Source organism: Piliocolobus tephrosceles, chromosome 16 (genome assembly GCF_002776525.5).
Source record: "Piliocolobus tephrosceles isolate RC106 chromosome 16, ASM277652v3, whole genome shotgun sequence".
Lineage (NCBI taxonomy): Eukaryota > Metazoa > Chordata > Mammalia > Primates > Cercopithecidae > Piliocolobus > Piliocolobus tephrosceles.
The window spans coordinates 7851025-7870962 of NC_045449.1; the positions used below are offsets into that span (position 1 = coordinate 7851025).

Consider the following 19938-nt stretch of genomic DNA (forward strand, 5'->3'; position numbering starts at 1 on the left):
TATATATTTACATAATTGCTATTTTACATATTATATATTTACATAAATATATAATTGCTATTGCTTTATAATAAATTTGTATAACTTATAGGGCATCTTCCATTATACTCTTCTCTAAAATTGTTAGCTATTCTTGCCATCCGGGCAATTATATTCATTTTCACAACAACCTTCAGATTAAGCAATTTTCCAAGGTCCAAAAATCAGTAAGAGGGGCTTGGAACCCAGGTCTGTCCGAGGCCAAAGCTCTTTTCATTACTTCCTGAGGTCCTGCCAAAGGGGTGGTTTTCTAGGCATGGAAAAGCAGAGATCAGAGAATCAAGTGTGATGAGAGAGAGAAGAGCAGTGAAAGAAGAAAGGCAGGTGTCAGCTTGGTGTGGGTTTGGTCTCTGGGATATAGACTTTGCCAGCCAAAGGATGTAGCTTGAACTTAGCTGGCAGAACTGGAAACAGAAGATTGTAAGGAAAGGGACTGAGATGAGAGTTTCTTCTCCAGGACGGATCACCCACAGCTACCCATGGGCAGGCGCTTGTCTCTTTCTGACTGAGCAGAGCCGTGTGGCCCAAGGCTGAAAGGCGAACCTGCGGCTGCTTTTGTGCAGGGGTGGTGGTGATGAGGGTGATGTGGGGGGCTGGAAGGCATGGAGGGGAAAGGATCTGGCTGACTATCTGGAACCCAGGACAGATCCCACCCCAGAAAGGCGCAGTAGGGGCTGTCATCCTCCACTAGCCCGCCCCTCCCTGCCTAATTAAGGACCCTAATCAGCTTGGGGAGATTAAGGGCTCTGGCCGGCTGTACCCACGCCCCCGCCCTGGCCTGGGCTGGCAAGGAAGACCTGTGGGCGGGCGTCAAAAGGGGGACCGGCCCAGTGACCCCTCACCGGGGCCGTGGGCCCGAGCCCCGGACTTCCCAGTAAGTGTCAGAGGCCCCTCCACTGGGATAGGGTCGGTCTGAGGGCGCGGGCGAGTCCCTGCTGACCCCTGACGCCTCCAACGGGGGGAGGGGCAAGCCGGATGGGAGCAGAAAGCCGGGCGGCAGAAGGGGGCTTCGGGGCGGTATCCTTGGCCCCAGTTAGTCTTCCCAGCCTCCGGAGGGGGCGGTAGCAGCAGAATCATCCCATAGGTTACACGGGCTTGGAGAAACTCTGGGTTACGGGGAGAACCCTAAGGGAGGCCGGGGGTCTCAGTTGCTCAGCCTTCTCCGTCTGTGTTCGCAGAAGCCGGCAATGACCGCCTGCGCCCGCCGAGCGGGTGGGCTTCCGGACCCCAGGCTCTGCGGCCCCGCGCGGTGGGCTCCGGCCCTGCCCCGGCTCCCGCTCCTGCTGCTCCTGCTCCTGCTGCAGCCCCCCGCCCTCTCCGCGGTGTTCACGGTGGGGGTCCTGGGCCCCTGGGCTTGCGACCCCATCTTCTCCCGGGCCCGCGCGGACCTGGCAGCCCGCCTGGCCGCCGCCCGCCTGAACCGCGACCCGGACCTGGCCGGCGGCCCCCGCTTCGAGGTCGCGCTGCTGCCCGAGCCGTGCCGGACGCCGGGCTCGCTGGGGGCCGTGTCCTCCGCGCTGGCCCGCGTGTCGGGTCTCGTGGGTCCGGTGAACCCTGCGGCCTGCCGGCCGGCCGAGCTGCTCGCCGAAGAAGCCGGGATCGCGCTGGTGCCCTGGGGCTGCCCCGGGACGCAGGCGGCGGGCACCACCGCCCCTGCCGTGACCCCCGCCGCGGACGCCCTCTACGCCCTACTTCGCGCATTCGGCTGGGCGCGCGTGGCCCTGGTCACCGCCCCCCAGGACCTGTGGGTGGAGGCGGGACACTCACTGTCCACGGCACTCAGGGCCCGGGGCCTGCCCGTCGTCTCCGTGACTTCCATGGAGCCCTTGGACCTGTCTGGAGCCCGGGAGGCCCTGAGGAAGGTTCGGGACGGGCCCAGGGTCACAGGTAGGCTCCCCTGCAGGGTGCGAGGAGGTCGGCGGGTCCTGCCGGCAGCCGGGCGGCGCCGCGAGCCAAGCCTCTGTCCGCAGCAGTGATCATGGTGATGCACTCGGTGCTGCTCGGCGGCGAGGAGCAGCGCTACCTCCTGGAGGCCGCGGAGGAACTGGGCCTGACCGATGGCTCCCTGGTCTTCCTGCCCTTCGACACGATCCACTACGCCTTGTCCCCAGGCCCGGAGGCCTTAGCTGCACTCGCCAACAGCTCCCAGCTTCGCAGGGCCCATGATGCGGTGCTCACCCTCACGCGCCACTGTCCCTCTGAAGGCAGCGTGTTGGACAGCCTGCGCAGGGCCCAAGAGCGCCGCGAGCTGCCCTCTGACCTCAATCTGCAGCAGGTAGATGGTCCTGGGAGGAGGGAAGAAGGCAAGGGAGAGGGGAGAGGACAGCCAAAGCGGGGAGAGGAGGATGGAACCAATGAAGAAAGAACGACTGGCAGCTCTAGCTGTTTGGAGTTTCCTGGGTAATGCAGAGGCTCTGGCCCTGCTTGGGATCTCTTAGCGTATGGGGATTGCCTCCAGAGAGTAGGCAATGAGACCTCTCAAGTCCAACATCAAGCAGTAAGCGCTAATGAACTGTAAACTGCAAAACCTTTTGCAATTGACTTCAAAGTAAACCCATTTCCACTACCACATACTCCCAGCTGTCTAAAATAAATACTTGGTGTTCTTGAAAGCAGGAAGGAGGGAGGATGCCAATCCACCCTTCATCCCTAGTTCAGAGGTATTTCCTCTGGGGCATCATCTGGTGGTCTTAGCTTTTCAAGGGCCTAGACACCTTGCAAGAAGCAGAAAGTTCCCTGGGTGGATCCAGGGGCAATCCTGGATCCATAGTGTGTTTCCAACATCCAACTACTACCTAGGGTTCCCCAAGTCCCCAGAATCCCAGTTCAGATCATGTAACTTTACTCCAGCCACAAAGGAGGACTAGAAACCACTATGAGAAGGGAATTTAGATGTCAATGGGCAGTGAATTAACCACCACAAAGGCCCAACTCACAGGGGGCTGCATGAGAGAAGGCTGTGGGTCATAGGGGTTGCAATTTCCCACCAATGCCTCTAGATTCCTCCAAGAGGACTGGAGGTGGCCAGTGGAGGCCGGGCGGTGTGGGGATGGGAATAGTCAGAAGAGAATACAGATTAGGAATCATAGTGAGATGGGATGGAGGGAGGGTTGGCAGTGGAGAGAGGGAGGTTGAGAAAGTAGAGAGAAAAGCCCTTCAGCTCTCAGTAAGTACCACGGCTGTCCTCTCCGCTGCCCAAGCTGCCCGAGCCTCTGAGCTTGTGAGTCACCCTTGATTCCTTGAATTCTTCGCCCCTACTTCCAGACATCAAGCCCTGTTACTGTTACTTCCTAAAGATCATTTGAATTCGTCCACTTTCTCCATCTTTACTGTCACTGCCCTGATTCAGGCCACAGCACCCCCAGCCCAAATCCCAAAACATAATCTCTCAGATGATCTTTGCTTCAACACTCACCTCCCCAACACCTTTCTCCACCCAACGACCAGATCAAGCTTCAGAAATCTGACAGATCTCACCCTGTCACACCCCTGTTCAAAGCCTCACAGTGACTTCTGTTGCCCTGGATAGATGCAGGCCTCTCCACATGGCTCACCAGGTCTCCTGTCTTTCTCTCTCTTCCACCTTCCATGAACTTCAGCCAGACCAAGCTACTCTGGGTTCTCTAAATGTGTCCTTCTCTTTTGCCTCTGAGATTCTGAATGTGCTGTGCCCTCTCTCTTGTCCCTGCCTGCCCTGGATAATTCTGACTCATCCCACAGCTCCTTCTGTCCCCAGCCTAGGTTGGAGACACCCATTCCTGTCTCTGTAGCTCCCTCAGTTTCTCTACTTTTACTCATTGCACTGCCTGAACACCCCTGTCTCTTTGGCAAGAAGAAAGGTTCCTTGAGACAGGGTCTGTCTTGTACACTGATACATCTTTGGTGCTCTGCACAGTGCCTGGCTCTCTGAGAGATGGCAACTGGGAATAATAGAGAGGCTTGATAAGCTCGGGTGCTAACAATGGAGAAGGTTTTTTGTTTGTTTTGTTTTTGTTTAGTTTTGCTTTTTGTTTTTTTAAAGAAAAATAGAAAATAGAGGCCAACCAAAAGATAGGTGAGACGGCTTTCAGGTGAATGGTAGGTGATGAGATTAAAACTATATTCTGGGCAACTAACAGGAAGAAGAGAAAATCTACAGGCGATGGAGAGTTAGAATCAACCAATGGTCAGAGAGGAGGCTGAGTCCTGAAAAGAGGAACCAGTTAGTGGAGAGAGCAGGTGTGACAGCCAATAGGGGAGGGAGGAAGAGATAGCCAATAGAAAGAGGGGAAGAGCCAATGGGGCGGGACAAAGAGTTAGCTAATGGGGAGGGAGGAAGAGCTAGCCAATGGGGAGAGACGAAGCATTAGCCAATGGGGAGGAAGGAAGAGATAGCCAATGGAGAGGGAAGAAGAGATAGCCAATGGGAAGGGAGGAAGAGTTAGCCAATGGGGAGGGAGGAAGAATAGCCAATGGGGAGGGATCCTGGGAACAACTAACTGGAAGGTGGGAACAGTGGACACCCTGGGCTTGACCGGCTGTGAAAGAATTAGCATGGCAATTCTGGTCTGTCTGTGGACTATGACCCCGACCTCTGAGCCCCTACTCTCCTTCTCCAGGTCTCCCCACTCTTTGGCACCATCTACGATGCGGTCTTCTTGCTGGCGAGGGGCGTGGCAGAAGCGCGGGCTGCCGCGGGTGGCAGATGGGTGTCTGGAGCAGCTGTGGCCCGCCACGTCTGGGATGCGCAGGTCCCTGGCTTCTGCGGGGACCTAGGAGGAGACGAGGAGCCTCCATTCGTGCTGCTAGACACGGACGCGGTGGGAGACCGGCTTTTTGCCACATACATGCTGGATCCTACCCGGGGCTCCCTCCTCTCTGCCGGGACCCCGATGCACTTCCCGCGTGGGGGATCAGCACCCGGGCCTGACCCCTCATGCTGGTTCGATCCAAACAACATCTGCGGTGGAGGTGAGGGCGAGCACCCCAGCCCCCACTGAGACAATCCCCATGGACCATCCACGAAGTGGTGAAAGAGAGTGGACTCCTATCCTATAATCCATCTTTGATGCCCTTCTAGGCCCTGTCCCCGCCCCTGGCTTGCACAAGACCCCCCTCTTGCTGAGCTCCAAAGCCCTCTTGGAAACTTTCTAGCATTCCCAGACTCTCCCCTTTGAGGGGACTCTCCGCCTAGAGGTCATAGGCCTGCCAAATGCTGTCCCCCATCCCCATTTCCGGGAGGGGCCAGCATTTGGCATGACTCCATGCCTCCCTAGAGAAGAGGCCTCCCCTGGCATCGCTCCTCAGTATACCTCCTGTCACTGTCCCTTCAGGACTGGAGCCGGGCCTCGTCTTTCTTGGCTTCCTCCTGGTGGTTGGGATGGGGCTGGCTGGGGCCTTCCTGGCCCATTATGTGAGGTGAGTAGTGGAATGAGGTAAGTAGGAAGTGAGTTTGTGCCAGAAATGGAAGTCTGCATCAAAAACAGCAGGCTGGGTTCATTCAAGAGTAGAAGAGATTTTTCTTGGGGTGAGGGGGGTTCTGGTGGGCTGGTAAAGTCCCAGGGATGTCTGGTTTGGGGATGGCTGCCCTCCAGGACCCCTCCCCTGAGCCAGCATTATCTCTCCACCCCATCCCCTGCTGGTCTCTTCTCATGGACCTTGGTGCCCTTGGTGGAGATGACCTCTTTCTCCACCAGGCACCAGCTACTTCACATTCAAATGGTCTCCGGTCCCAACAAGATCATCCTGACTGTGGACGACATCACCTTTCTCCACCCACATGGGGGCACCTCTCGAAAGGTGGGGGAGGCAGGGAGGCAGGAGCCATTTGTCTTCTTTCTGTAAATTTGGTTCCTTCCCTGGGAAAGTCCCCACCCCAGCTCCCTACTTGGGAAGCCTGATTTCCACCCCAGTTCTGTCCCAAGTCTGAAGTGTAGGGATCAGCACCCTCATCTGTGCAATAAGGGTAACAGTACCTGTCCTGACTACTTTCCTGGGTGGGAGGTGAAGCTCCAACAAGAAAATGAATGTTTGCTTTGTAAACTGTAAAGCGTGCACTTGGGGAGTAATGTCATTATCACCTTCCCTCATTGAGATTCCTTCACCTCCCATCTTTACATCCCCAAAACGCAGCCTGACCTCAACCCAGGACTCTGACACCGGAATATATTTTGACCTCTTGCATTGACCTCTACCTGCTAGGTGGCCCAGGGGAGTCGATCAAGTCTGGCTGCCCGCAGCATGTCAGACATTCGCAGTGGCCCCAGCCAACCCTCGGACAGCCCCAACGTTGGCGTCTATGAGGTGAGCCTGACCCCAGCGAGCCAGAGAGACAGTAGGGGAAGAATGCTCAAGCCCTGGGCAGAGGAGAGGCGCACTCTCAAGAGGACAGGGAGTCATGCCAGATCCTGCAGGCTCCAGGAGATGGGGGATGGGAGCCCAGACAGGATCTAGGGAAAGGTCATGGATCCCTCAAAGGGAAGAACCTAAGAATCTTCCCTCCCCAAGGATTTTTCCCTAGCCACTATCTGGGTGAGGACTCCTCAAAAGCTAATCACAGTGACCCAGAGACTGAAGGCTGGAGCTGCCGGGGAGCATGCTGGGACCAGCATGTAACCTGGTGTGGCCACTGAGGCCATCTCCTACCCGGTCAGAGCCTCTGGCCCTACCCCTCAGCATTTCCACACAATCCAGACCAGACTCAGGAACAGCAACCACTAGAGGGGGGAAAAAAGTCACAAAGAAGTATTAGGGCATAAACTTTGGGGCTGGTAAATCTGAATGTGGTCAAGTGGAGGGGAGATAGTGAGAACAGATTCAGAGAGAGCTGAGAGTGCTGAGCAAATCAAGAGAGTAGAAATTTAAAGCTCCTGGGCTTCAGGTCATGGGAAGGAATGCAGAGGCTCCTATCATGTCACCTGGAGATCATCACGGCCAATTCTCAGAGGAGGCACTATTGTCATTTGGGGCAGATTGTCCTAAATTGAATAGGACTACTCTGTGTCTTGAAGAATGTTCAGTGTTTCTTGTCTCTGGCCCTGTCCACCAAATGTAGCTCCTAGTTTTTGTGACAATTAAAAATGTCCCCACATTTATTTCCAAATGCTCCTTAGGGGTCAGTGCTAAACCCCAATCCCCTTCTAGTCCAAATCCCTTATAAACAGACAGGGCCACCTGCACAATCAGCAAGATCCAGGGCAAGATAGAAATGAGGGGCTCCTCGTTCATTCAAGAAGATGGCAGGAGGTTACTGAACCAAGTTCGGGCCTTTCTGAGCATGAGGCCCTGTGTGACTGCACAGGTCCCATGCCCATGCACCAGCCCTGCCAACAGCTGAGGATAAGGTCCAGCATCTGGTGGGGAGCTGTCTATAGTTCAGTTATTTGACAATAAAGCCTGATCTACCCAGATTCTTTACTCCCAGAACATGCTCTCTTATGGCAGTGGATGGTGATGAGGGTTGTGAGGTCGATGATGCTTGTGGTTGTATTAATTCACTTAATAGGACTATTGGTGGGCACCCCTGGGGTAGTGAGGACAGCCATCCATGGCTTCTGAATATCTGTCATCCAGGGGTGGGTCCTCTCCCAGCTGCCTGTGAAGCGGATGGGCAGACATCAAACCCCTTGCTTCAATGCGTTTTGTCACATGGAAGATGCATTCTGGGACAGCGAGCCAATGGAAATGGGGGGGAGGGGTCCATCACCGGATTTTAAGAGACTGAGTTCCCTACCCCCATCCTCTTTGCTGCAGGGAGACAGGGTTTGGCTGAAGAAATTCCCAGGGGATCAGCACATAGCTATCCGCCCAGCAACCAAGACGGCCTTCTCCAAGGTGAGACTTGGGCCTGTGATGGGGCCTAGGTGGCCATCGGTTTCTCCCTTCTTGCCTTCTCTTTGCAGCTGGGTACAGAGGTAGGTCTCAGTTAAGTGTCCCCTCTGGCTGAGTGTGGTGGCTTATACGTGTAATCCTGGCATTTTGAGAGGCAGATGTGAGGGAAGATCACCTGAGGCCAGGAGTTCAAGACCAGCCTGGGCAACATAAAGAATCCCCGTCTCTCCAAAACGTTAAAAATTAGCTGGGTGTGGCGTCACATGCCTGTAGTCCCAGCTACTCTTTGGAGGGTGAGGTGGGAGGATTGTTTGAGCCCAGGAGTTGGAGGTTATCGTAAGCTGTGATCACACTACTGTACTCCAGCCTTGATGACAGAGCAAGACCCTGTCAAAATTAAGAAAACAAAAAGTTGTTTCCTTCACCTGGAGTAGGCTTTCATTATTCTGTGTCACACCACTAGTTCTTTCCTTTGATCTTATTGCAATACGCAATTGTATGTTCATCTGTCTGCCTGCTTGTTTCTGCCTCTCTTACTGGACTGTAAGCTGAGTGAGGGCCTTCTCCTTCCCCTCCATCGTATTCCCAGCACCCAACACAGTGCCTGGAACATTAGAGAGACGCAGTGAATGTTTGTTGAGCAAATGATAGAAAATAAAAAATGACTCACGTCTGTAATCCCAGCACTTTGGGAGGCCGAGGTGGGTGGATCATCTGAGGTCAGAAGTTCAAGACCAGCCTGGCCAACAACATGGTGAAACCCCGTCTCAACTAAAAATACAAAAAAATTAGCTGGGGGTGGTGGCCGGTGCCTGTAATCCCAACTGCTTCAGGAGGCTGAGGCAGGAGAATCACTTGAACCTGGGAGGCAGAGGTTGCAGTGAGCCGAGATGGTGCCATTGCACTCCAGCCTGAGTGACAAGAGTGAAACTCTGTCTTAAAAAAAAGAAAAGAAAAAAATGAGTTTCTGGTTGTCGGGCCACTTGTGCAGAATAACCCTAGCTGTTCTGAATGAAGTGGAAAGTTGGCAAGGAGGCTGTAAAATGGCTTATTCTGGTCCTTACAACCTTAATGTCTCCCTTTACCTCCACGCTATGCAGCCTGGGCCTGGCCTCCTTCCCTGATTCCTCTACAGGCGCTCTTGGTCACAGATGCAGTGACTTAAGTGGACTATGTGTATGGGGGCGTTAATGAACTTGATCACCATTTAACACCAGGTGTTTAAAATGAAAAGTATCCACCAAAATTATCCGACAGGCGCAGTGGCTTACACCTGTAATCCTAGCACTTTGGGAGGCCAAGGCAGGCGGATCATGAGGTCAGGAGATCAAGACCATCCTGGCTAATATGGTGAAACCCCCCCCCCCCCTCTACCAAAAATACAAAAAATTAGCCGGGCGTGGTGGAGGGCGCCTGTAGTCCCAGCTACTTGGGAGGCTGAGGCAGGAGAATGGTATGAACCCAGGAGGTGGAGCTTGCAGTGAGCCGAGATCGCACCACTGCACTGTAGCCTGGGCGACACAGCGAGACTCCGTCTCAAAAAAAAGAAAAAGAAAAAAAGTATCCCCTTATTGGGCATGTGGACCAAGGAAAATCTAGAAAGGGCACCAGTCAGCCAGCTAAGCCACCTTTTTTTCCAGCATGCCCCAATTGTGAGGTCACTGCAGAGCAGTCAGTCCTATCTTCCCTAACTTGGGGAAGGTGGGAGTCTCAGACCCGATTGACACAATGATGTAACACCAAGCACAGCAGCCACCAGCTCGGTTGCAGGCACAAGCCATTTCTGGTGTCCTTTGAAAGTGGCACAGCTTCAGGCCAGGCACGGTGGCTCATGCCTATAATCCCAGCACTTTGGGAGGCCGAGGTGGGTGGACCACCTGAGGTCAGGAGTTCAAGACCAGTCTGGCCAACATAGCGAAACCCCGTCCCTATTAAAAATACAAAAATTAGCCAGGCATGGTGGCACACACCTTTAATCCCAGCTATTCGGGAGGCTGAGACGGGAGAATCGCTTGAGCTCGGGATGTGGAGGTTGCAGTGACCCAAGATTGGCCAGCTGCACTCCAGCCTGGGTGATAGTATAAGACTATCTGAAAAAAAAATAAATCAATAAATAAAAGAAAAGAAAGAAAGTGGCATAGCTCCTCCCTGGTTCTCCCAGCAAAGGCTGTTAAGTCAGAAGGAGAGGATGGTGGTTCCAGGAGCTTGTCCTTCATGAGCTGTTTCCCTTAAGACCCAGGCAGTTCAAAGTTTTATGGTTGGGGCCAGGCGTGGTGGCTCAGGCCTATAATCCCAGCACTTTGAGAGGCTGAGGTGGGAGGATCATTTGAAGCCCGGAGTTCAAGACCAGCCTGGGCAATATAGCAAGGCCCCCATCTCTATAGAAAAAAATGTAAATTGTTGTCTAGGCATGGTGGCACAAGCCTGTAGTCCCAGCTATTCAGGAGGCTGAGGTCGGAGGATCACTTGAACCCAGGAATGCAAGGTAGCAGTGATTTATGATCATGCTGCTATACTCCAGTCTGGGCAACAGAGTGAGACCTCGTGTCTAAAAAAAAAAAAAAAAAAAAAAAGGCTTATGATCAATAAATCTGAACCTGCCTGGGTCCTGATCACCAATGCAAAATTGTCTTTTCATTCACAGCATTAAGCTAAACCATACTCGGCATCCGAACAGTGGCCTTTGACTATATTGTTTTTTCCAAAAAGAGAACTGTGTGTAGAAGAGAGTCCCCCTACATACCCTATCAACCATTTCATCCACCATTTGTACAAATCTCATCTTCTGAGTTTGAATACTCAAAAACAGATCTTGATTAACAGCGCCTCCCCGCATTGCCCCTGGGCAGAAAATGCCAGTCAACTATCCCCCTCTCAGCTCCAGGAGCTCCGGCACGAGAACGTGGCCCTCTACCTGGGGCTCTTCCTGGCTCGGGGAGCAGAAGGCCCTGCGGCCCTCTGGGAGGGCAACCTGGCTGTGGTCTCAGAGCACTGCACGCGGGGCTCCCTCCAGGACCTCCTCGCTCAGAGAGAAATAAAGCTGGACTGGATGTTCAAGTCCTCCCTCCTGCTGGACCTGATCAAGGTGTGTGTCGGGGGTGGTGGGGTGATGTCCTGGGGGCAGGGATGGGGAGCAAGGGAACCAAGCAGGCTGAGGCTGCCTCTTACCCTACCCATTCCAAGGGAATAAGGTATCTGCACCATCGAGGCGTAGCTCATGGGCGGCTGAAGTCACGGAACTGCATAGTGGATGGCAGATTCGTACTCAAGATCACTGACCACGGCCACGGGAGACTGCTGGAAGCACAGAAGGTGCTACCGGAGCCTCCCAGAGCAGAGGGTAAGAGTCCCCTGCTCAGACGAGCGTCCACCGGGATCCCCATTATTTCAAGGGCTTCTCCCCTGCTTCCTCCCTACCTCCGCCCTCGCACTCTCTCCATCCCGCATCCACCAGACACAACTGCTACAGAAAAAGATCTCATGGCCTCTGAGAGGGTGGGCTCTGTGACTGAGAAGACGGGGCTGCTGGGGGTGGGACTTGTGCCTGAGCTGCCTGCAGCTGGGTTTGCTCTAACTGGAAGTTTGCCTGAGGGTGGGGCTTGTGCTCAAGAGACAGAGCCTTCCCTGGGCACCACCTTGTCTGAAGGGCAAGGCCTATTGGTGAGGGCCAGGCTTTCTCTGAGACGGCTCCTAGAGATAGTTGTAGGGCTGGTCTCAGGCTGCAGGGTTGGTGGTGTCTGGCTGCCAACCTGGGCTTTCTGGTGAGGGTGGGAATCTTTCCTCAGCGGCCCCATAGCCCCTTCCCCATCCCCAGACCAGCTGTGGACAGCCCCGGAGCTGCTTAGGGACCCGGCCCTGGAGCGCCGGGGAACGCTGGCTGGTGACGTCTTTAGCTTGGCCATCATCATGCAAGAAGTGGTGTGCCGCAGTGCCCCTTACGCCATGCTGGAGCTCACTCCCGAGGGTAAGGCTGCCCTGTGCATGGAGTTCGGGCCAGAGGGGCACCCTGCAGTTAGAACAGAGCCAGCCTCACTCTTTCCTCTAAAGCAAAGCCCAGTGATGAAACTCAATTGTACGGAGGCCCCTTAAAGCTGGTGTCTGTGGGTCGTGGTGCAGAAAGCTGTGCATGGCCAGGGTGGGGAGGGTGGTTCATGAGGTCCCAACACAACAGCTTCCTCTGTCTTGATCCTGGACCCAAACTGCTCCCACAACTGACAGAGCAGACTCCTCTCTGTTCTCAGGGGTCCCTGGGAGGAGCAGGGGAGGGGAGTGGGTAAGAGGGTAGTCCAATCTGGTTCCAATCTACATCCCTTCTCCACAGGACTCTGAGCAAGCTACTTGATCACTTATCCCTCACTTGTCTTACGTACAACAAATGTTAGTTTCTTTGCCTATGTCCCCTCTTACTGACCCCCAGAGTTCGAGGTCCTCTTGTTCCTCCTAGCAACCCCCTCCCACACCATACTCTCCCTCCACACACACACACTGAAGCTCTGATGGAAAGAAACCCCTGCCAGGCACCCCCTCCCACATCTTGGTCTTCAACAGTCAGGCCAGGGTCAGAGGCAGCTCGTGTTCTAGGGCACTCCCCCTCACTGTTCCCTCATGCCTCCAGAAGTGGTGCAGAGGGTGCGGAGCCCCCCTCCACTGTGTCGACCCTTGGTGTCCATGGACCAGGCACCTGTCGAGTGTATCCACCTGATGAAGCAGTGCTGGGCAGAGCAGCCGGAACTTCGGCCCTCCATGGACCACACTTTCGACCTGGTCAGGGGCTGGGAGTGGGCAAGGACCGGGCTGGCCTCTGGGATCCCAGATGCTTGTCAGCAACCTGAGACAGCTGCAGGCAGGCAGGCTGGCAGGACCTCTGGCCTTCCAGGCTGCCTCCTAAGGAGTAGCCTGAGGACTCGGGGTTTGGTGGGGCAGAATTAGAATGGAGGCTGTGGAGGCCTTTGGAGTGGGACATGGAGTTCTGTCTGGGTGGGAGGAATATTCAGTTCAATTCAAATAACACTGATTGAGAACCATGTATGTGCTTGGCCTCCTGTGACAGAAAGACCCTTGGCCTGGGAGTCCAAGCACTGAGCTGGGTCCAGTGCCCTGTCAGTTACTAGCTGAGAACAACTGCCCTCTGGGAAGCTTCATTTCCCACGTGCCTCCTAATCATGTCTGAAAACACAGTGCCTAGCACCCCAGGGGTGCTTGACAAATAGTAGATGAATGGTGGTGGGGAGGGGGGTGTTCAGAGTGAACAGCCTCGTGAGAGGGCCCATGAGGGGGGCATGAAAAGGGCATGGCAGCCCAGGTCTTCAGCAGCTTCACCAGCTTCCTTCTACTGCTAGTTCAAGAACATCAACAAGGGTCGGAAGACAAACATCATTGACTCGATGCTTCGGATGCTGGAGCAGTACTCCAGTAACCTGGAGGATCTGATCCGGGAGCGTACAGAGGAGCTGGAGCTGGAAAAGCAGAAGACAGACCGGCTGCTTACACAGATGCTGCCTCCGTGGGTGCCACTGGGAAGGGGTGGGCTGGGAGGGCAGCTGGAGCCCAGCCAGGCAGAGTGGCCCCCAGCTGACCTCACTGCCTGCTATCCCTAGGTCTGTGGCTGAGGCCTTGAAGACGGGGACACCAGTGGAGCCCGAGTACTTTGAGCAAGTGACACTGTACTTCAGTGACATTGTGGGCTTCACCACCATCTCTGCCATGAGTGAGCCCATTGAGGTGGTGGACCTGCTCAACGACCTCTACACGCTGTTTGATGCCATCATTGGTTCCCACGATGTCTACAAGGTGGAGTGTGTAGGGGACAAGCCCTCCTGACCTTCAATTCAGCTTCACCAGCCTCCAGCCCGGCCCTTCCTGCTCAGCCCCTAGACTACCTGCCCAATCAATCTTCTTTCCCAGACCTCCTGTCCCTTATTTATTCCTCCAGTCCCCAGCTCAGTCCCTCCACTAGCAACCTGGTTCTGCACTAACCCCAGGTGGACCCCGTGACAAGAGGCAATCGCTTCGTGTACGACGGGGGAGGAATACTCAAAAGGGAATTCACACAACTCCTTCTTCCCCCAGGTGGAGACAATAGGGGACGCCTATATGGTGGCCTCGGGGCTGCCCCAGAGGAATGGGCAGCGACACGCGGCAGAGATCGCCAACATGTCGCTGGACATCCTCAGTGCTGTGGGCACTTTCCGCATGCGCCATATGCCTGAGGTTCCCGTGCGCATTCGCATAGGCCTGCACTCCGGTAACTCCCGGGTCTTCCCAGGCTCCAGCCCGTCTCCCTCTTTAGGGCCTGGCTCCAGATTTCCTGTAGAGGAGGCAACTCATAGAGTGGGGAGTGGGGCTTACCTTGAAGAGGATGCGCTTAACAAGGCTTATTTGGGGAGCTGGTGGAGGTTATGGGTGCGAAGATCCTCCAAGGCCCTACCTAGATGCAGCCCAGCTGCCGGTCCTGCTAGCCCCGCCAACCCCCAGCGCCTCCACAGGTCCATGCGTGGCAGGCGTGGTGGGCCTCACCATGCCGCGGTACTGCCTGTTTGGGGACACGGTCAACACCGCCTCACGCATGGAGTCCACCGGGCTGCGTGAGTGTGACGGGAACAAGAGGGGGAGGTGGGAGGGGCACACGGGAGGTGAGTCCCGAGCTCACGGCGTCCGCCACCGCCACAGCTTACCGCATCCACGTGAACTTGAGCACCGTGGGGATTCTCCGTGCTCTGGACTCGGGCTACCAGGTGGAGCTGCGAGGCCGCACGGAGCTGAAGGTGAGGCAGGACCCCGCCCCCTCCTGGAGGCCCCGCCCTGTCCTGAGGCCCCGCCCATCCCGGGCCGTGGCTGCAACCTCAGCTCACCCTTCCTGACCCGGTCTCCCAGTTCCATCCAGACCTCAAGATCCCCCACCCCTCACCCCAGTCAGCCTAAGTCCTTCCCTCTCCCATGTCTCCCCAGGGCAAGGGCGCCGAGGACACTTTCTGGCTAGTGGGCAGACGCGGCTTCAACAAGCCCATCCCCAAACCGCCTGACCTGCAACCGGGGTGAGTGACTGGCCTCCGTGGCAGGGCGAGGGACGAGGGACGGCTGCCTCCGGCTCTCTGTCTGACCCCCAGCGCGTGAGGCAGCGATGACGTGGGCCCTGCCTCCCACGCCCCATTCTCCTTCCCTGAGGTCACTGCCCCCTCCTTGCAGGTCCAGCAACCACGGCATCAGCCTGCAGGAGATCCCACCCGAGCGGCGACGGAAGTTGGAGAAGGCGCGGCCGGGCCAGTTCTCTTGAGAAGTGAGGCCCGGCCCGGGACAGGTGCTGCCCCCTCCGCCCCCACCCCAGCTGCCGCGTCCCCTCTGCTGCCTGCAGAACGTCCCACCCAAGCCAGGTGTCCCCAATCCCTTTCTGACTTAAGAGAGCTCAGGCTGGTTCCTAAACCGCGGGGCTTCCCCTGGCAGGCAAGCACCCGCTGCAGAAATTTTGGCTCAGTAGGTCTGGAGTGGTCTGGGAATCCAGGCTTAGGAAACTCTATAATTGGGGCCTTCTGTGGCCCCTGCCCTGGCCCTATCTCATCCCCATCACATAAACCTGGCTTCCCCAGAAGCCTCACAGGCTGTGCATTGCACAGGAGACAACTCTAGGGGGCAGCAGTCACCAGAGGACAATGTGAAAGCAGAAGCCCTGCTCACTCCCCTCCTGCAAGAAACTGACCCGTGACCCACTCCTTCCAAGGTGAACCCCCATGACCCCTTTCCTCAACTTCCCTCTGAGATATCCCTCTTTTCTTCAGGATTGTTCTGGAAGGTCCTTTTCCTGAAAGTTGCTGCTATAGGTGACTGGAAGTCTGGCGAATGCTGGTGGACTCTGCCCAGCTCTGCCTCAAAGGATTTTGGGCCTTTACAAGAGCTGGTTGCAAACCAGCCACATGACCTTGGGAAAGTGTCACGCACTGTCTGCTGTGATCCCCTCAGTGGCGAAATGAGGGGTGGCCTAAATGGTTCCCATGGCCCCTGTGCCCCTGACAGCTGAGTGGTCTGTGGCCCTCAGCACCAAGAACCCTGAGTCCAACAGGGGATGTGAGGGTCAGGGATTCTCCGCTTCCTAGTGTCTCTCAAGGACCCAGGAAGGAGGATCTGGGATTGATGCCCCAACCCCAGAGGAAGTGGAGTTCTGTTCCACCAGAGCAGGGTTTGTCACATGGCCTGAGGGGGCAAGGGCTTCTGTTCAGCCTCAAGCTTCATTCCTATCTCCATCTCCCACCAGTCAGAAACTGGCTCCTTTTGTGGCACAATCAGGTAACGCCCAAGTGCAGAGAAAAGCTTGCTTCAAGGCTTTGGGGAAAGGAAATTGCACCACACCTTGACTAACCAGAACACCTAAAGAAGAGCAGCATTCTCTGTTTAACTGGGAGCTGCTGAGCAAGCGCAGTTGGACAGAAAATCCTCTCTACTTAGCATTTTTTTTTTTTTTTGAGTCTCACTTTGTCACCCAGGCTGGAGTGCAGTGCAGTGACACAATCTCGACTCACTGCAACCTCCTCCTCTCAGGGTCAAACGATTCTCCTACCTCAGCCTTTCGAGTAACTGGGATTACAGGCACCTGCCACCATGCCTGTGTAATTTGTGTGTGTGTGTGTGATTTTAGTAGAGATGGGGTTTCACCGTATTGCCCAGGGGTCTTGAACTGACCTCAAGTGATCTGCCCACCTCGGCCTCCCAAAGTGCTGGGATTACAGGTGTGAGACACCACACCTGATCTCTGCTTAGATCTTCGCAACAATTACCAATGCCCTGTCCTGGCAAGTTCCCAGCTGAAGTTTCCTTTGTGAAACTCTGACCTTCTAGAGCCTGGGCCTTGGCACATTTGACTCTCAGTGTCTGTCACCATTGCTACAGACCCTGGAAGAAGTTTGCAGCAGGCTAGGAAACCACCGAGGCTGTCACCAGAGGTAGTGAGTGTCCAGTCCCTGGAGGGGTGAAGGCAGAACTGGAGACATCATTGACCAGGGATACGACAGTGAGAGGGAATTCTGGAACTAAACCTTCACTACGCCAAGTGTGCTTGGTGGGCCAGGGTCGGCATTGCCTGCGAACTCGTTAGAAATGAAGGATCTCAGGGCCCCACCCCAGACCTGCTGAGTCAAGATCTCCATTTTAACAAGTTCCTGCAAAACATTGACATGCTCATTAAAGTTTCTGAATCATAGAACTAAATCACCCTAAGATCTTTAAATCTTAGAATCTCTAAGGTCTCATAAAGACAGGCTGGACACTAGACACAAAACTTGTTTTGTTTGGCCTATGGAGTGTTTCATTTTGAGCTAACATTTAAAAATCAAGAGCTTCCACATTTTAAAAATGTATAGCACATTTCCCCTTCTCTTGAAATCGGAAGCCTCACATGGGGTTTGTGTCACCACTTAACCACATTCTGCTGCAGCTAGAGTAACAGTCCCCTTTATCCAGATGTCACCACTCCCCACAGACTCCAAGACACCAAGATTTTCTGAACATTCCTTTATATTCCTGGTGTGTGTAGACATTGAGCTTGGGACTCCTTAGCAGGTATTAGGATTATAGGGGCTCCTGGAGGGGGCTTTGCCTTTTTTTTTTTTTTTTAAACTGATTCATGACTTCCACAAGCTTAGTGGTGGTCCCCTCCTTCCTAAAGGTAAAGGAAGAATGTATCAAACATCGAAAATCCAGCACTTGTAAGTTCTGGTTACCTAAGGTAATGTTGCGAGAGAGAGCAATTTAGCGCAATTTCAAAAACATTTTAAATTGCGTTTGAATATGATGAATTAAAGATTAAAAACAAAACCCAGACATGCACACACACAAATTTTTAAAAGTTATTTACATTCTTGAAGATTTTTCTTAAGATTTTCTCTGTACTTAGGTCCCAGGGATTGAAGGGCAGATTCACGTCTCCGGCCTTGGGCCTGACCATGTGGATAGAGCTCTCAGTCTCCTGTCTCTTCCTTCCGATACCCCACCCTCCTGCCCTTCCCCTTCCTTCCCTCTATCCCTGCCTGCAAGGGCCTGGAGTAGCTAATGGTGTGAGATTTCAGCAGCCTCAAGGAAGAGTCCAGGATTCCGTGCAGAGAGATTAGCTGGGACAGGCTCGGGCAGGGCTCCTCCCAGAAGCAGAGGAGAATAAGCCAGAGGGCAGACGCAGTTTGAGGTAGAAGTGGAGTGGGCAGGGCTGAGCCGGTTCCTTCCCAGCTTCACTCAGCCTCCTTCCCAGGCTGGCCTTGAGCTCAAGTGACCAGATGTGATGGGGAGAAGAGCCCTGACCCCTCCCCAGCTAGAAGAACTTGGGGAACCCCCACCCCAAAGTTCACAGATCTAGTGGGAGAAGAGAAGGGAAAAGATGGAACCTCAGCCTCCTCTCTGCGCCTCAGCCTCTCCTTTCTCTGTTCTTGTCTCCCTCTCTGCCCTATTCTCCTCTCTTTGTGTCCCCACAGTCCCCTTTCTGCCTGGCAGTCTCTCCCTGCCTTTCTCTGCAGTTTCCATCATTTCTCTGGAAATCTCATTTCCTGGACCCAGTCAGTTATCCAGTCTCAGGGCTCTGCTGACTCGAGTCCTCCCCACACTGTTCTTGGGGACTGGCAACTCCCAGTGCATGAGAGCACCAGGACCTGGCTTGGCACTGGGTATCCCCCACCTTCAGATGTGTTTACACTCCCTCTGCCAGCTGGCCTGCGCCAGGAGCCCACACTTGGGGTTGTCCTTGCCTTGGAGATGGCTCTGTAGCTGGCAGAGCAGTGATGGCCAAAGCAGGGACCTCTCATAGCTGCTGCTTCAATCCACAGCAGAGACTCTACAACGTGTCCCGGGGCTCACCCGGCGCCTTTTTTATGGTGTGTGCTGCTCCTCAGGTTCTGGGCCCTGCTCCCTGTCCCATCTGCAGTGGACTCCCAGTACTCCCTTTGAGGAGGTGGGGTGAACTGCTCCTTGGCAGGGATTTGTGACACTGCATTGCTGGGCTATGTTCCCTGGGCTCTTCTGGACCTTGCACCGTGGATACCAGGGCATGTGCCGTGGTATCTGGGCCCTGGGAGGATGGCTGAAATAAAGGCGTGCTGTCTTCCATGTTGTGGTGTGCGCTTCTTTTAGCCCGAAGGGGTAGTCTTGACACCCCCATCTCTGGAATGCTCAGCCCTGGCATTTCCAGGGAGGGTTTCAGATAGGGCTGAACCTTAGAGATGGCCTGAACAGGGGAAGTGGCTGGGGACAACAGCCCCCAGGAACTCCTCTGCTCAGACAACCAGACGGGGAAGTCTCAGGCCTCTCAGGCTGCTGGAAAAGACCAGGGTCTTTGATGCTTTTGAGGTGGGTGATGTGACTTCATCCCTTGATTGTATGCAGGAGAGAAGAAGAGAAGGACAGAGCTTATCTACGCCATGACTCCATGACCCATGGACCATAACCTACAACCACGGGAGCCGGAGTCCAAGACTGAAGCAACAGGGTCCCCAGATGGGAAAGGTGAGGTCCACTGGTCTCTGGGCAGGACCTCACCAACGACCCACACTCCACCTCTGACCCCTCACAAACCTGCCCCTGGAGCTTTAGAGCAGGAGAGACTATTCCAAAATCACCAGTGGGTGACTGGCCCCTAAGTTTTCTGGGAGCCCAGCTGTTCCTGTGCCAGGCCCGATGTCCCAGACAGGATGACCTGTAATGGACATCGGCTGTTCTGCCTTCCTACATCCAACCTGCTGGGCATCAGGCAGCCATCTGTGCCCCATTCTGGCTAGAACTGACTGCTGACTTTCCCCTTCAGGCCAGCCCAATCATTCCGTTCCTCTGGCCTCAAAGACAGACAGGCGAGCTGGGCCAGGCTGATGAAGCTCGGTGTTGGGATGTTGTTCAAAGCCATGGGGAGAAATTGTCTTCTTGGGGGTTGCTAAGAGGATGGGACATTGAGCGATCCTTGCCAGCACAAAGACACAGTTGAACTGGCAGATGGAGGGAGACTAAGGCCTGATGGCTACTGTTTGAGCTGGGATACCTCACTGGGCCTAAAGCCAAGTCCAGCTGTTTAAGCAACACGGGCCAGCAAATTATTTTCTCTGCTTAAGTCAGGTTGCGTTGGCTTCTTTC

The 19938-nt window shown here is 54.7% G+C and overlaps 1 protein-coding gene across 1 annotated transcript; it reads left to right on the forward strand.

Annotated features, from left to right (window-relative positions):
- Positions 1 to 801: 801 nt before the first annotated feature.
- GUCY2D (guanylate cyclase 2D, retinal) lies at positions 802 to 18924 on the forward strand. Its single transcript, XM_023193309.2, has 20 exons — positions 802 to 913; positions 1218 to 1926; positions 2010 to 2314; positions 4638 to 4989; positions 5352 to 5436; positions 5715 to 5817; positions 6220 to 6321; positions 7771 to 7851; positions 10727 to 10933; positions 11032 to 11188; positions 11663 to 11812; positions 12464 to 12612; positions 13188 to 13351; positions 13446 to 13638; positions 13918 to 14092; positions 14334 to 14432; positions 14518 to 14612; positions 14797 to 14882; positions 15034 to 15145; positions 18711 to 18924. Exons 2-19 carry the CDS (start codon positions 1227 to 1229, stop codon positions 15119 to 15121), a joined length of 3291 nt encoding a protein of 1096 aa, XP_023049077.1. The 5' UTR covers positions 802 to 913; positions 1218 to 1226; the 3' UTR covers positions 15122 to 15145; positions 18711 to 18924.
- Positions 18925 to 19938: the final 1014 nt, after the last annotated feature.